The sequence below is a fragment of the Cuculus canorus genome, chromosome 20 (assembly GCF_017976375.1).
Source record: "Cuculus canorus isolate bCucCan1 chromosome 20, bCucCan1.pri, whole genome shotgun sequence".
NCBI classification, from domain to species: Eukaryota; Metazoa; Chordata; class Aves; order Cuculiformes; family Cuculidae; genus Cuculus; species Cuculus canorus.
The window spans coordinates 4,285,444-4,301,718 of NC_071420.1; the positions used below are offsets into that span (position 1 = coordinate 4,285,444).

Below are 16,275 nucleotides of genomic sequence, written 5' to 3' on the forward strand. Positions count from 1 at the left end.
AGCATCAAAAGTTATCAATACAATCCCTTATGTTCTAATGCTAAGCTAAGCGGTCGCTGGACAGGTTTAAAATAGGGGCTTGTGTTCTAGCAAGAATAAAGTGGAGATTTTAAAAGAGTGTGTGCACACGAACGCGCATGTGAAATGTGCCTGCAGAAATACTATGGATTTCTCACTTCATCTTAATGGCTTGGAAATAATTCTCTTTTTGGTCGAGTTATGAAACTGCAGCTTTGCCAGGAATTGCAGAAATGAGAATTCTTCAACCACATTTTTCTCCTTAGAGCATGAGGAATCACACAGAATGAAAAACTTAGAGAACATATTTAGCAACAGGAGACATACAAACCCATATTTTCGGGTTTGAGATTAAATAGTACAATCACTGTTCTTGTTTACAGTCCATTGCCTTCACTACATAGGTCTGTGTGACTAGAGACGTTCAGGAATTACCAAGTCCTTCCTCTCGGCTCTTTACATGCACACTGCTTCAGAGAGCACTGCACAACGCCTGCTCACAGTGCTAGAGGAGTGATTACAAGAAGATGATGACCGAGAGACTATAAGGTCCATTAAATGTATTTTTCAACACAAAACTGTCTCAAAATCAACACAAATAAAACCCATGGAGGGGTCACCAACACTAAAACCATTTCCAGTAAAGCTTTATCTGAGATAATTCAGCATATTTCTGTTATTTTATACTAAAATATATCAGTTCCTCCATAACATTTCCATAACATGAAAAATCAATTATGTTTATATATTTATTATAATCTACATATTTTCCATAGCAGCTTTTCCACACAGTAAGATTAAATATATGCACCAAATAATCAGTTAAGTCCAGTAAAAAGACTTGTTGCAAGATTAAATAAATGAATTTATTTACGGTACTGCAGCTCTTATATTGCCAACTATAGAGCAACCAAATCCTACAAATCCTAAACAGAAGCATGACTGCCGATCAGGGTCCCTTAAGGTGGTGGCAGAATCAAAGAAAAGGCAGTAGGGAGAAGAGGTTTGATCTCCCAACACAGATTCATTAATAAACCTCCTTTATCCATCCATTTTTTTCATAAAACCCTTTAATAAACACTTCATTTCAAACCAGGAACATTCCCAAATCAACCACATAATCACCCTTTATTTAAAACACAAGCCCCAGTTTTACACGTATTAATTCTGAATGCTTTCTAATCCCAATGACAAGATGACTGATGAGAAGCCTTTGTTGACTTTTCAGCACAAAGTTATTAGTCTGCAAATAAACCTTCAAAACCATACAAACATTTTAGGCGCAACAGTGTGGTTTTGCACACTACACAGGCACAAGTGTCTACTCCCTCCAACAGGTACTTCACAGACACTATAAAAAGCAGTAAAAATTGCATCCATCCTGCTAGACTCTGTTCCAGAGAAGAATCTGGGGACTGTCTGACATTTGTCGGCAATGGCATACATGAAATCTGTCAGGAGTACTCTAAGTTGACTGCAAAAAGAGTTAATCAAGTTCCTAGAAAGTACTTCAGTGCCTCAGTTTGAATGTACTGGGTTACGATGAGAGATGGAAAAGTGTTGTTGAAAGAGCAGGAAAACCCATCACCTGTGAATGAACGCCAAAGCCATTCCTGATGTCGGCTTTGTTTTGAGATGCAAACACAATGGGATTTGTGTTCGTGTCTGGACAAAAAAATCCTCCTCCCTCAGATGATGATAAATAATACTTGTTACACTATTCATACATTCAACTCATTACTATGGGGAGTAATGTCCAACAATTTTGCACGCACATACATTTGCCTCAGGTATAACCATAAGTATTTTCATTTCCAATGGACAGTTTTGATTACAGTCTACTTACAGTGTAAAAATATTAACACTATTAGAATAACCTTAGATTCCAATATAAACTTTTCAAACTGCTTAATGTCTTTATAAAGACCTTTATGATGCCAGTCAAAGTCAAAGTATTTACACCCAAAAGACTACTTTTAGGTGAACTCAGGTTTGGTCACTTTTCAGATGAGTGAACACTATAGTAAACAGCTGTGAGGACGCTGTGCTCCCTTTTTACGACGGGGGACTTTTTAGTCCCTTTAAAGCCACAAGAAACCTTAAGATCTTCCTCACAGAGTAGTTTATTCATATTCTGTGCAAAAAGTGAAGTGAACGATCCTTTTTTTGACTTTGAGGAATTTGTGTGAAGCACAGTTTTCACAGCACAAATGATGCAGAAATAACTAGTATCTCAAACATGAGTTAAAAAGAATTACAGAACATGTACTTAGTAGTAAAGCAACCTGATGGCTTAAAGCTGCAACATTCTCACAGGGCACAAGTGTTCACTACTGTGCTTGGCCCACAGGGGGAACTGGCTTCCTGCAGCTTCCACCCAAGGCAAGCATAACAATCTTTTCCCACATACCAGCCAAAAACAGACCTCCCCAGCGCCGCTGAGGAAAGGAACTGTTCTACGGCTGCTGGTAAGTGTCCCATATTTACTTACCTTGCAGTGAGAAAGGGAATTAAAGACAAACAAATCCCACAAAAGTTAACCAAAGGAAGATGTATGGCAGGGAAGGAGAAACACTGCAGCTTCAACCCCAACCCAGTGTTGCAGTCTACCATCATAAGCTCTAGACATCATGCTGACACTCCCAGCCGTGACGAGGCGGCTGTTTGAAGTCTGTCGTTTCCCCCACTCAATTTTGCTTGACTGGTGGTGATGAGTTTAGCAGAGTCCATGGGGGAACATCCATCAATGAAAAGCATAGAGCAACAGTAAGATGGTACAGATGCCAATAATGCTACCCAAGATGAGAGAATCTCGTCGTTTCCGAAGGTTGATCCTTTGGATCAGGCTGTTCACTGCTGGAAACCGATCTTTAAGGAGTCTGAGTCAAGGTCATATCAGCAACCAGTATCTTCACTAGCAAGCCCCAAATTCTTTAATGTCTGAATGTTTACAGAGATGGGGTTTCCATTACCTCCCCGGACAACCTGTTTCAATGTTTCACCACCGTTACTGTAAAAAATTTCTTCTTCCTTTTATCCAGTCTAAATCTCTTTCAACTTAAAACCATTCCCCCTTGTCCTATCCCTGCAGTTCCTAATAAAGAGCCCCTCTTCAGCTTTCCTGTAGGCCCCCTTTGAGTACTGGAAGGTCACTATAAGGTCTCCCCACGTGCAGCCTTCTCATCTCCAGGCTGAACAACCCCAACTCTCTCAGCCTGGCCTTGTAGGTGAGGTGCTCCAGTCCTCTGACAATTTTTGCGGCCCTCTGTATGTGGAAACCCCAGTACTGCAAGAAATGCAGAACAGCTCCCAAGCTGGAGAAAGCAGATGCGGTCAAAAGCCCTCAGGGATAGTTAGCAGGATTACAACTGTACTTCACTAATAACAGACAATCAGAGAAAGAGAGAACAGAACAGCTTAGATTTCACATTTACACAGAACTCATCACCTAAATTACCAGGGCCTGATACACTTTAATCTCCGATATGTGAAGCTTAGTTGCTTTTAATAATTGTGTCTAAATAAGAATGAAAAAAATAAATGGGGCAGTTACATAAAACACCTGTGGAATTTATTTAATAGAATTCCGCTATTGAAAGGAACAGCCAAAGGCATTTGACTCAGAAAAATCAAGCACATTGCTTGACTATGCACTGCTCAAGTACAGCACATAAGGAAGAAGTCCTCCTGCTGCAAAGTCATAAAGATGTAAATCCATCTTGTAATGTGCAAAATACAACTGCCAATGAGATAATAAGTTTTGGAGCTTCATGTCTTTGGAACTAAGACTCTTTTAAGTCCAAAGCTTATCAAATTTTTTTTGGTCCTGCTGGTTGGTAAGAACTGTAATGAAATTTATGGGTTACCAAGATACATCTCTTCAGGATGCAATCTGTCTAATCAAATGATGCTAACATTGTTCTTTGGGCCCTCATGACAGAGAAGGAAGCAATAGTGGGAAAACAACAAACATGCATGGCTTGACAGTCTGGCACATTCTTTAGCTATGAGCACAGAATATGAGGAGAAACCAACAACCCAAAACCTTAACATCTCCAAGACTGTGACAGACAGGAGGATACTAACGTCATGAATACTCTTAGCTGTAAACCATAACAAGCAGCAGTGTTTGCCAAGCTTCAGTTCTGGACAGTCTTGAAAGCAAAAAGCAAGTAAAATGAAATGATGCTTTTAGGAAAACATGCAACAGGGAAGGCCATAAAAGGGCCTTCAGATCTCCATCTGAAAATTAAGCTACACTGATTTATAAGCGTGTTCAAATTTGAGTATAAACAACTTACTTATTCACCACATTTGTCATGAAGATGCTTTAGTCAGGTTATCAGGCAAGACTGGTTAAAAAATGGTCTGTTTCTCACCGATGACAATATCACTACAGGTTATCCAGCTGCTGACACCACAAAGCATTCTGATGCCCAAATGACAAGAGTGAAAAATGTCACTATATCGCTTCTTATGAACCGACAGCACAAATTTTTAGGAAAGGATACTAGCCAAGGTATTCATCTTGCTTTGTATCGACTTCAACATCCCCCTCTGCGAAGTCATATTTTCTTTAGTTGCCATGGCAATGCTGGAGAAAGAAAAAAAAGAATGGATCAAGTTGTTGGTGCTAAGAATAATCCACAGCTAAAACAAGAGGCAAGTAAGCAGGCAACGCTTCTTTAGAGAACAATGAATGAGGTAGAGCAAGATGAATGAAACCACATTTTTTCCATTAATCTCTATCCTTTACACTTAAACGATTTCTCTTTTTATACAAGCCATTAACAACTGAAAACACTGCAATTGCTTGAAACAGGTAGGGGTTTGGCCTATTGCCTTCAGCCCCAACAAAAAATGGTACTGCAAGATAAGCAAACCTAAAGGTATTCTTCTGGCCCTAGAAGAGTTTGTTACCACTGAAGTCCCACTCACTTTCACTCTAGAGAGCATACGAAATTTCTGATCTGCCATCAGGGAACAATGGCTATAGAAGTATTAAGCAAATAAGAGCCTAGTCACAATTAAAAATCAGTTAGGAAAGCTAACATGCTGATTGAAAGGAGATGGAAGTGCTGTTTGAGACCAATACAGCTCACAGAGCTTTACAGAGAAGGCTTCTGGACAATCAAACTGGGACAATCACCAGGTCTGTGAAGACATGTAGACACAACAGAGTATTGAGATCTACTACGACGCAGGATTAACACTGCCTCTGACACCAGATGAGTGGGCAAAGCTTGGATTCTCCTGCATTATGGCCTCTTCCTAGCAAGACCCACCTGACTGTTTCTCCCTAAGATGAACGGAGTTGAGGAAGTTGCTGTATAATGAAATCATATTTAACAATGCTTCCATCACAGCACAGCTAAAACACTAAAAAAATTTAGTCCTAATTAAGAATATCAACCCTGGGTAGCTTAGTTTTCACTCTCTGTTTCTTTACTAATACAAGCTCCAGCTGTGTGCATTTTATCCAAACATCAGAACACTATATATTCCCAATTTCAAATATAATACATTCTGGAAGCTGGAAAGAAGCAACCGTGCTCTTGAAAATAAAACATTAAAATGAAGATTTAAAAAAACCTATTCAGCTGACGAACTTCTCTTCAGATCATAAAACAAAGACTTACAGGATGAAAAATGAAAGCACAGGCTACTACTCGTAGTCCCAGGTAGTATTTTATGTAGGTACTTCGAACGCAATAGCTTTGTCAAGACAAGCTGCACAGACTCATTTATATCTAGAGAAACAGTATATAAAAGTTTAGACTCTGGAGCTAAGGTCCTTAAGAAGGAACAGCGTGAAAAATGCTGCTTCTCCTTGGCTGGCATGCATTTAAAAAAGAAACAAAGTAGGACATAAATACCACATGGCTGGATAATAACTCAGAAAATAAAACCTATATCGCTTTTGACTACACCTACATGAATAACAACCATTAAAACAAGTTCTTGGCCAAGTTTGTGAGCCTTAAATATGGAGGGAAAATGTTTTGGAAGAATAAAAGTTAAGTGGAAAACCACAATACAACAGATATAAATATGAGAAGATGGAACCAAAGTTGTAATTTCAGAGAACAAACAGATAGGAAAATGCAAAATGCTTCTTTTACCCAATACAGACAGTCGCATTGTAAAGAGCACGTTATGCTTGTTCACACTCAGTGTCTGCACGCAAACATGATTTCGTGAAAACAAAACTCATGGTTAACTGGAAGTAACAGGGCTTGTAGTCGCCTCCTTGGCGTTTATAAGGGGGTTGCCAGAATCCATTAATGCTCCTCCTTGTTTGTCAAAAAAGAACAGAACAAAGCCTACAAAACTTCTCTTTGCCTGCGGGGTTCTGCCACTCAGCACATTCTGTGTGTTTGTTCCTGTGGATACACTAAATCATCTAGCCCATAAACACAACTGATTTATTGGATTAACAGGAGAGGCTATTCAGGTCTAAACTTACATGAAAAGAAAGTGAAAATTAGATTGGAGTAGAAATAATCGCATCACTGCCTACCCCAAGAGTTCATGAGTCTACAGAGAAAAGCAGCTGCGAGAAGGCAGTCAGAGAAATTCTGCATAGAGAATAAACAGCTGCATATCAATACACAAAAAGCAGCTACCATCAAGGGCGGAAAAGGGAGCTACAAAATTAGAACAGTAAATATATCAACCCATATGATACTTGAGAAGATACAGTATTTGATAGAATACACATTTCCAACTCAGCGCACAGGTTTTCTCAAGAGAAAAGCAACGAGCCCACAAACCCGTGACATTTTCTATTGAGAAGAGCACTGAGGAAATTTGAATTACTAGGAACTGAGTTGGAAAGGAAAAAAATCTGTGAGCTGTACACAGGAACACTTCCTTAGTAATCCCTTTAACCCCAAACCCCGACTTGATACTTGTCCTGCTGAAGTTTTAATACAGCGTTTCTCAAAGCCCTCCTGAATTAAGCCACATGTTTTCATAAAATGCATCCAAAGGCTCATAAAGCCATCCATTAATTTACAGAAGTGAAAACACACAACGATTGCCAGGATATAAAGTGTTCCTGAGACACCTCCAAAATGCCTTTGGAAAGAATTATTATAGATTACCATGGAACACAAGGTTCCTGCTTTAACACCTGAGGATTGAAACTGCCCACTTCATACAAAAACGCATGATGCAACAGTTTAAGTTCACAGATTACAAGACTGGAATCTTCTTCATATTTTTTTACCCAGTATTTTGAAGAATTCAGCTCAATGGGCCAGGTTTTACTGAAGGGCTCTGAAGAAAAAAAACTGTAGTGATTACCATTTTTAATATGATACGGTCTAGTAATTAAATGTAATTGTGATATCTGTGAACAAGAGTTTAATGGGATTCCCACTACCATTAACAAGTTAAAATTCAAGTAAAAACCACTGTTCTTCACATATAATTTGATCACTGAAAACATGAGCTGTTTTAGCTAAGCCTTTCTATCTGCAGACGGGAGTATTAAATGTAAGCACTATCAGGAAACACACAGCTCCTGGCGACAAGTCCAATGATTGTACAGTCTTAAGCACTGCAGTTTCCTCATCTCCTTCATTAGGCAGTTTTGGTTTCATTCCCATCCCTAACATATGCTCACTGACACGCTGTTGCCATTTGTCCACTGACAAATCCATTCTTTATAAAATTAATCGTATCCTTCCCATTCATAATATTGGCCCTGTTTAGTTACTCAGCACCGTAATCTGCCCAGATCAAGAACACGTTTTCCTTACGTTTTGAAACTTCTACACAATACTTGGGATAAAAGATTAAACGCTTCTTACTCGAATCAAGATGACCCCGATTTAACGTTTCATGTGAAACCAGCATGAACTGTTCTCGGTGCCACATTGGCTTGAACTACTACAGTTGGGTGTAAACCAAGTTTCTAAAACCAGATGGTACTCTGCTATCTATATTTAATATTAAAGCACTGCTGAAGTACAACATTAAAGAATGCTGCACTACGGGAGAAATCTCTTTTAGGAAAGTCTGAGGTCACAGATGCAAAGAGCCCACCCATCTCTTCCACAAATCAGCAGGAACTTCTCCAATTCCTGCGCTTGCAGCCATATCTCCTCAACATTTCATGTTTGTCTTTGGATGTTCAGCAGTGCTGCAGGCCTGCAAGCAAACAAATTTCTCTTCAAAAGTAAAACAACTGATATTTGTAGAGAGTTCACAGGTTTTGCCGGCATGAAAGAGTAGAAAGTAATAAACACTTCCAGCCATTGTCACAGTCAAACTAGTCTAACACGCAGGAACACACTTTTGTTGATGGTTGCCTGGGATGCTAAGTGTTTTCACCCAGACAAATGTGTAAACTGCTGGGTATTCTCGGCCCCCACAGCAGCCACAGATATACAGCGCATTATCAAGTGAAATGTACCAAAATGTCAACTCCTTGCTTCATCCATTCAGACAGCTCCGTCAAATCTACATTGATGGAAAACTAAAACAAAGCTCTAAAGGAATAAGACACGATATTAAAAATCAAATAATTCATGGATTACTGGACCTTGTGTTTCATTTTGTACTTTGTGAATCGTACTTGCTCATTTAAATTCATGACAACGGCTATGATTAAGGGAATGGCCTCTGCGACTCTGCATAGAAATGCAGGCTCTGGTTTTAAATCAGTAGAAATTGTGATTATATCACTTATTCCTTGTGCATACACATATATTCATATCTATAAATATACACATATGTGCATATTATATGCATAAGCACACACACAACACCTTACAAATTCCTTTAAAGATTATTGTGCCTTTTGATGAAGCCCAAGACGAAAACAAAAGGAACATTTCTCCAGATTTTGCCTAGACACTCCGGCAAGGCTCCTCTGAAAAGAGCTAGGATTCAAAATCCAATTCACACTCTTCCATTCTGTAAAGTCAAGATTCAATGTAAGTGAATTTTCCCCTTTTATTTAATCCTAATTATCACTGAAAGAAATACCCAAATACAGAAGGAGATGATTTATTAGAAAATTATATCTATGTTTTTTGTGTGGCTTCAGAATGGAAATGAAGTAATCCAATCTGTTAACACATTAACACTGACAAACCAGCCTGAATCAGGCCTCGGAAACAGGATTGCAATGAAATCCTCAGAACTTGTCACACTGTACGTGCAAAACTATTAAAAAAAAAAAAATCAAACTGAGCCAACCTAAAAATATAAATTGTTGGAAAACAAGAAATGAATCATTTGCTATTTTGGAAAAGTGACAATGTTTGAAAATGAAAACTCAAGAACACCAAACATATTAAGCAAAATCTCTGCTTGTATTTAAATACGGCCAAGGCAAGTGAAGGCTGTTCCAAAGAACTGCAGTACAAAGTATCACATCCCACTCCTTTCTGCAAAGGAATCTGCTGCAGTAAAGGCCCATGTCATGCAATTAATTTAAAAACCCAATTAAAAGTTTAGCGCTAACAAAACATCTGGAATGACAACCCCATGCATCCCTTTAGTTAGCGAAGCGTTTCATCTTAGTTAACCAGAAATGTTCTTGCATGTTTGGTGAGAGCAACGGTTTCACAAGGAGTGGTAAAGCAGTGGCCCTGGCAATGGGGTCACTGCTACACAGTACATCAACAGAAGCCTCTGCACGCACAGTAAAATGCTTTCCAGAGTCTAGAATTGCTGCTTAATAACAACCCGTAAAAAATTAAAGTGATTTCTTAACGTCCTGAGTTACACCCAAATAATGGGTAATGAACTACAGCAGATGTAAACCTTGAAGGCAGAGCAGTGTGAGTAGCCAAAATAAGCTAATTCCATCTCACTTCACTCAAGGAATCTGCATTTGAACACCTTCCCCTGCACAATCATCTCTTTTACTTGGTTTACAATAGATAAAGCAATTGATAGTCACATGTTGGGAGAATTTCTATGTGGTAAAATCACTTAAAATGCAGCAGGATTTACCACCAATTAATATCATACCCGAATACCTACAATTACAGGGATGACAGAAGTAAAACAAAAAAATTCACTCTGGTTTCAACAGAATCGGAACTGAAATGAATGACATAAATGAAATTACATTTCACTGTAGTTACTAAACAAGCTCTTTTTCTCAAAAAGACACGTAAAACATTTTTGGCAACAACTACAAGAAGTTAATTTACTACAGAGAAAAAATGATGCAACAAGGAGTGCTGGAATCCAGCCTCTTAAGTATCAATGTTAATTTATCACAGAAGGAATGCTTTCGGTACACTGCACCGAGGAACTCTGAACCAAGCTGTATGGGAGGGACTACGGCTGTGGAGACAGTTGGTTTGTAGTCAACCATAGGACTATAAGTCCTATAAAAGAAACTCAAAGCAGTTTTAAACCAGCCAGGACACCTACTGATGGCACCACGGAGCTTCCAAGAGGGCTCAAAAGCTATTGGAGAAATATTGGGTGAATATGCCAGGAGCTGCTCTGTTCCCAGCTTCAGTTTGCCAGGCTACGTTCCCTTGCATGGGTAAATCCACACAGAGGTTCACTTATCACACATGCACATACTCTCAGCTTCTCTGACAACGCATAATCAAGGGGCTCGGTAAAGACCTCAGACAACAAAATACAAGTTGTTTTGCAGGATATTAAGCTTAATAAATCACAGTATGATGTTTAACGCTCTGGTTACTGGAGTGGCAGCAAAGAGACTGAACAAGTGTTGAGCATTGTGAAGGCATGGAAAAGCAGGGCTACAAGCAAGGCAATAAAGGAGACTATTTTTAATCAGGAAAGGACTAGAACTCAAAGTAAAACAATTATTCATAACAACTGTGCTAAGTTTGTCTTTATGAGGCTGTGGAGAGATGATATCCACATTTTCAGACATTATTGAACTGATCACTTCTGGTTCATCACTGCACATTAATGTGGTTTAACACATTCTCCCACCGTGTTAATTATACTGAGCCCACTGTGTGTACTTAAGCCAGCCAACCCTTAATGGACACAGAGCCTTGCTGCACCTCTAATTACTCTTCTTGATCAGTAATGCCAGTGCATGCATTATCTGAAAGCATATCTTGCTTTATTTCTTCCCTTTTTTTTTTTTAGTTTAAAAGCAACAATCTAAAATCTAAAACCATTAAGTCAGGCACTCTGAATTATTGGTTTCCATAATCCCAGTGTTCAATGGAAGACTGTGAAGGGCACAGATGATAGAAGAAATTTATGATGCTACCGTTCTAAAATTTCCAGGGCAGTTAGAGAAGGTATCACTCAAGTATTCAAACCACATGAAAAACCCAAAAGATAAGTAACTATACAACAGCAATAACCTGTCAAGTCCTTTTGGCAAAAGCCTTTACCTGTATCAGCTGCACAGTAGGGTGCTGCATACATAGAAGATTACAGAAAAGCATATTGTAGAAGAGCATCACTGTGAGGAGAAACAGCTTGACTACTGGAATAGCCCTCAACAGTTCAACCCGAGGTTCATTCTGGCTGATCTCTTTGGTTTTGTAGGGGCTACTCACCTTTGAGCAGAAATGCAAGTTTTCTAAACTAGGATGAATAAACACCATTATGTCACCATGGAACAGAGAAAAACCCCAAACCCCACTACTCCTTCATTGTAATTCTGCCTATGGTTGTAAACAACATAGCTATTGTGCAAATGAAATTACTCATATCTTTAGACACAATTCAATGTCAACTCTGATTGTGCAGAAAATAATGAAAATTATTAAGTTTGTTCCTACCTTATTGTTTCTTCTATCAGTCGATCTGAGCTGGAAGCCAAGAGAAAAAAAGGCAAGTTAAAAAAAGGAACAAGCAATAAGTATTATTTTAGATTATTAAATCAATGATCACCATAACAAAAACATTAATAATTTTGCCCTTAGAATGTCTTATTTCAAGATGTTGTCACTTTTGGCTACTACACAGATTTAGCAGAAGAGAAGATGCATACAGTATCCTCTGGAGCAGCATTTCCTAACTGAATGCAAGAGCAGATGCATAAAGCACTGAGCAGACAGAAAAAGGGGAATGGGCTCCATGATTAATGGCAAATCAATGATAACTGAGCCTGGAGCGCAACCGGTGCCCAGGGCAGTCTGGAAAGGAGTACTAGAGAAGGAAGCACCTCACTTTATTGCTTTTTAATCCTGGTCATTCCTGCCTACCCCTTCAAAGAAATGTAATTAAAAATAAAAGCTGAGACTTGGTTCCAGGTAATAAAATCTCAAATCACTGCTTCAGAGCTAGTTTACCAAACACCATTTTATGGTGGTTAATGAGGCAAGTTCTTTCTATAGTAATACCAGTTGGATGAGAACTAAGCGCTGCTTATGGGAACAGAATACAAACTATCTGTAAGAGAAAGACCTTGATAACACAAGCCCCTTCCCCCGCGCTTCTACACATTCATCGAGTCTCTATGTAGCATAGCTAGGAAAAGGACAAGCCTAAAATACAGCACCACAGAGAGAGAACATTTCAGTTAAAAAATGGATGTGTGAGATTAAGATGACAAACAAGATGCTCTGAAGACTGGAGCAATTTCTTTTTTTCTATACTCTACTTCTTACAGACAGGTTTTTAATCACTGTTTTACAGCCAATTATAAAATCCTAGAAAAACATATCTTGTTACAGCAACCACTATCTAAAAGGTATTACTGACATGGAATAGGTGACTGCATCCCCACTTGCCATATTGCAGGAACAATGATGTATCCCTACAACTGGACGAGGTGACTGCATCCCTGCTTCCCATATTGCAGAAGCAATGATGTATCCTTACAGCTGGAAGAGGTGACTGCATCCCTGCTTCCCATTTGTAGAAACAATGATGTATCCCTACAATCGCTCTGTCTACCCCACAGACTCACACAAACTCTTGTAGAATAACTGAAATAAACGTGAGTATGCAGCTTAAGAAGGAAATCAATCTGACAGAAAGAAGTTTTATGTTGTATTAGATATTGCTTTTAGTATTAAAGCAGAATTTATTGCTGCCAGACTAAAAGGATTAAAAGACATTACAAGGGCATGACCATCTTTATCTTCATCCTCCCTGTTCCAAGTGTTTCGCCACCTCAGGAAGGGAAGGCATCAACAGCCTGCGGCACAGCATAGTTCTGCTTCTGAGTCAGCCGGTGCTGCCCAATTTGGAACCTTTCTTCTACCCACAGAAATTCTGGAGATCCCCCCACACCTCCAGCTGGAGGCACGGCAAAGGAGCGTGGTGTGTGGCATGCGCACGCGTGTGTAAACTGCTCCAGGAGGGGGGAGATGCTAACAGAACGCCCTTATTTGTCTGTGAAGAGGAGTGAAAACATGCAGCTTTCTATTTCAGTCTAGTCCATGGCTTGAAATATGGAGACAGCACAGAGAACACTAAAAATATTTTGCCCAATTTCAAGTTGAGAGGGACTCAACTGGGGCAGCAAACGCTGAAGATGCTGGAACACTTCTTTCTACTCCCAAAACAAAGCCACACTCCAAACAGTCACATCAGCGAAGCCAGTACATCGGTTTAATCAAATAAAATAATTTTCATTCCCTGTGTGGTATTTACTACCACTGGCAGAGAAGTAAAACACCATAGCTATGTACACAGAATGATGTAAGCAGTCTCAAGTCTCGCAGCGTCTGATGATGTCCCCAAGGCAAGCAGAACAGAAAAGCGATGCATTCAAGTTTTCTGTAATCACCAATTCTCCAAGATATAAAATTCAACTGAGAATGTGCCTTTCACACACAGAGAGTCTCTAACAGACAAGTGTATTATGTGGGCAGTGCATAATGAGAATAAACTGTAAAACCATCAGAAAACAGTCTGAAAAGCAGGAACGGTGCACAAGAATGCACAATTTATAAAAGGGTTTGATTTTTTTTTTAAAATTTATTAACAACAAAAACATATTGGGAGCCTAGCTGGAAATAACCTAGTCACAAACATTCTGTGGAACAAAATATTGCTAGAATGGTCCTACTTAAAACCCTACCCCGGAAAAGTCATCACCAACATTATCAGCTCTTTGTCCATTTAACTGATGAAGTCATAGTATTTTCATAGTGATGAGCTGAACATGGCAGGGAAGTTAAGCACATTGAGAGACCTTGAGTGAACTAGGATGCTCTCCATGGTTTTCAGAGCACAAAATTAGGCTTACCAGTTGCAGCAGAGACACTAACTGCTCTTTATGTTAGAGAAAGCTGTAGTTGGGCAATTTTACTACTTAATTGGAGACATAAACACAAAAAGTATTTTAAAGCTTCAGATTCAACTATATTTCACTGCATTTTCATACACGTATGTATATATGCGTATGAAAATAAACCCTGGAAATGCAGTTACCTCTAAAATGATGACAGGTAGAAATTATTACTGAATTTATACATTTTTATTAACAGTTCCCCACCCTCACAAGAAAATTCTTTCTAAGATCTCATCTCAATCTGCCCTCTTTCAGCTGAAAGCCATCTTCCCTCATCCTATCAGTGCACTGATAAGATGCACCCATACAACAGCTCCTAAGGTCTTCAAAGTTCTTGGCAAACACAGACTGTAAAGTTGACTTACAGTGATACCCAAACAGATGCAGGCAGTTGTTCCATCATTTTACAGTTCATAACCATAGAAAATGACAGCCAGATTTAAGGGAGATCAGGAATACCAAGCATAACAAGAGCCCAGAGATCCATGGGAAGTTCACAGAGATCTCTGACTATCAATAACCTGCTTTACACAAGTAGAAGTTGTTCTCACAGGTATGAATAATGTTCACTTCAACTGTTTTGACAGAATAGAAAATAACATTGAAAGAGGTAATTTTACTTAACTTACACATTGAAAACACTACAAAAAGAGGCACTTAAAAAAAAAAAGAACAACAAACATCCCTTAACTTAGTTCTCCTGCTATCCAAGCAGCGACAACAAATCCAGTGGACATTACCTTATGAACATCCAAGCAAGCAAACAATGGATCTGGGCAATATTAATCTGATTTGCCATCTGTTTCAATAAGCCATGCATTTTCCCCTGTCAAGACAGATGGCACTTTGACAAAGCCATTAAAAAATACCGTAGGAAAGAAACGCCGGAAGATGCTGAGGCAATCACCTACTGTAATAAACGGCACAAATCCAACGGTGGCAGCCATGCATGTGAAATAATCAGGCCTCTGTGCAACTGCTGTCTTCAGAAAAGATTGTGCAGTTTGTCATTTAAATATGCAGACAGGTAAATTAATCCAAAGGCAAAATGAAGTGAAATATACCTCTCTGATAGAAAAGAAGCCTGCCCATCACATCAAGCTTTTGCAACTAAAGAAAGCATTTTATATTCTTTGGGTTTTTTAAAGTAAATATCTATGCTAGTAGTTAAAATTCAGTATATAGATGACTAGTCAGGTAAGGGCTGAGCCTCTCCCACTTCTATAGATTTTGCTGCTGACTTAACAGCTAGGATTCCTCATCCAGGCACTTGGCAGAGAAACAAGATACAGCAGTGAGACTCGTCTGCACACAACTCATTTCCCAAAGCACTATATACCCTTCAGATAAAATTAAGGGCGATGTTATCACTAAGAATAATTTTAAAGGATTAGGGAAAGCCCCTACAGAATAAACTAATATAGCACTTGATAACTCTTTTCTTACTTTCATAACAAATACTTCCAGAAATAATAATTTTATTTCTCTAAGTTTTCTTTCTCTAACTGCAATATTATCACCAGCCTCAGCTCTCAAACTGCCTGCATTAAATCTTTTGTATATTCACAGTCCTGGCTCACCAAGCAACGTAGAGCTTCCATGAATGCAAATTTTGCAAAACATACTTGATATTCTAATACAAATGTACAGATTATGATAAAGCAAATCAGACTTACACAGCCAGTTACTTCCATCATAATCAGTCCTAACTTACAAGTGGAAAAAAACCACTGTGCACACAAAAACGACGTCAAGTTCATTTTTTTCTGCTTGCCATCAAGATAACTCATCATCTAACAAATGCTGATGAACTCTTTAAAAACTTAACTATAAAAATGTAAAGGAGAACACCTTTTTTTCCTGTGATAACAAACAAGATATTCCAGATTTTAAGATTTGTCTCATGCTTGATTCGTGTCAGAGTGAACTGCACTGGAGCTGCTTAGCCAGACTGGACATCTACAGATGCTAATGAAGACAAACATTGGCGTAGAAGTCCACTCCTCAACTGAGGCCCAACATATGAGCACGGCGAGACA

General features: G+C 38.9%; 1 protein-coding gene across 2 annotated transcripts in view; it reads right to left on the minus strand.

The window, feature by feature from the left end:
* Window positions 1-1,334: 1,334 nt before the first annotated feature.
* GOSR1 (golgi SNAP receptor complex member 1) overlaps window positions 1,335-16,275 on the minus strand; it is a 28,699-nt gene continuing 13,758 nt past the window's right edge. For both annotated transcript variants that reach the window (XM_009558469.2, XM_054085058.1), the window contains exons 6-8: window positions 11,772-11,801; window positions 4,530-4,612; window positions 1,335-2,886 (exon numbers count right to left, since the gene is read on the minus strand). In XM_009558469.2, the coding sequence (XP_009556764.1) occupies window positions 2,762-2,886; window positions 4,530-4,612; window positions 11,772-11,801 (238 nt within the window). In that variant the 3' untranslated portion in view covers window positions 1,335-2,761. The remainder of the gene's footprint in view (window positions 2,887-4,529; window positions 4,613-11,771; window positions 11,802-16,275) is intronic.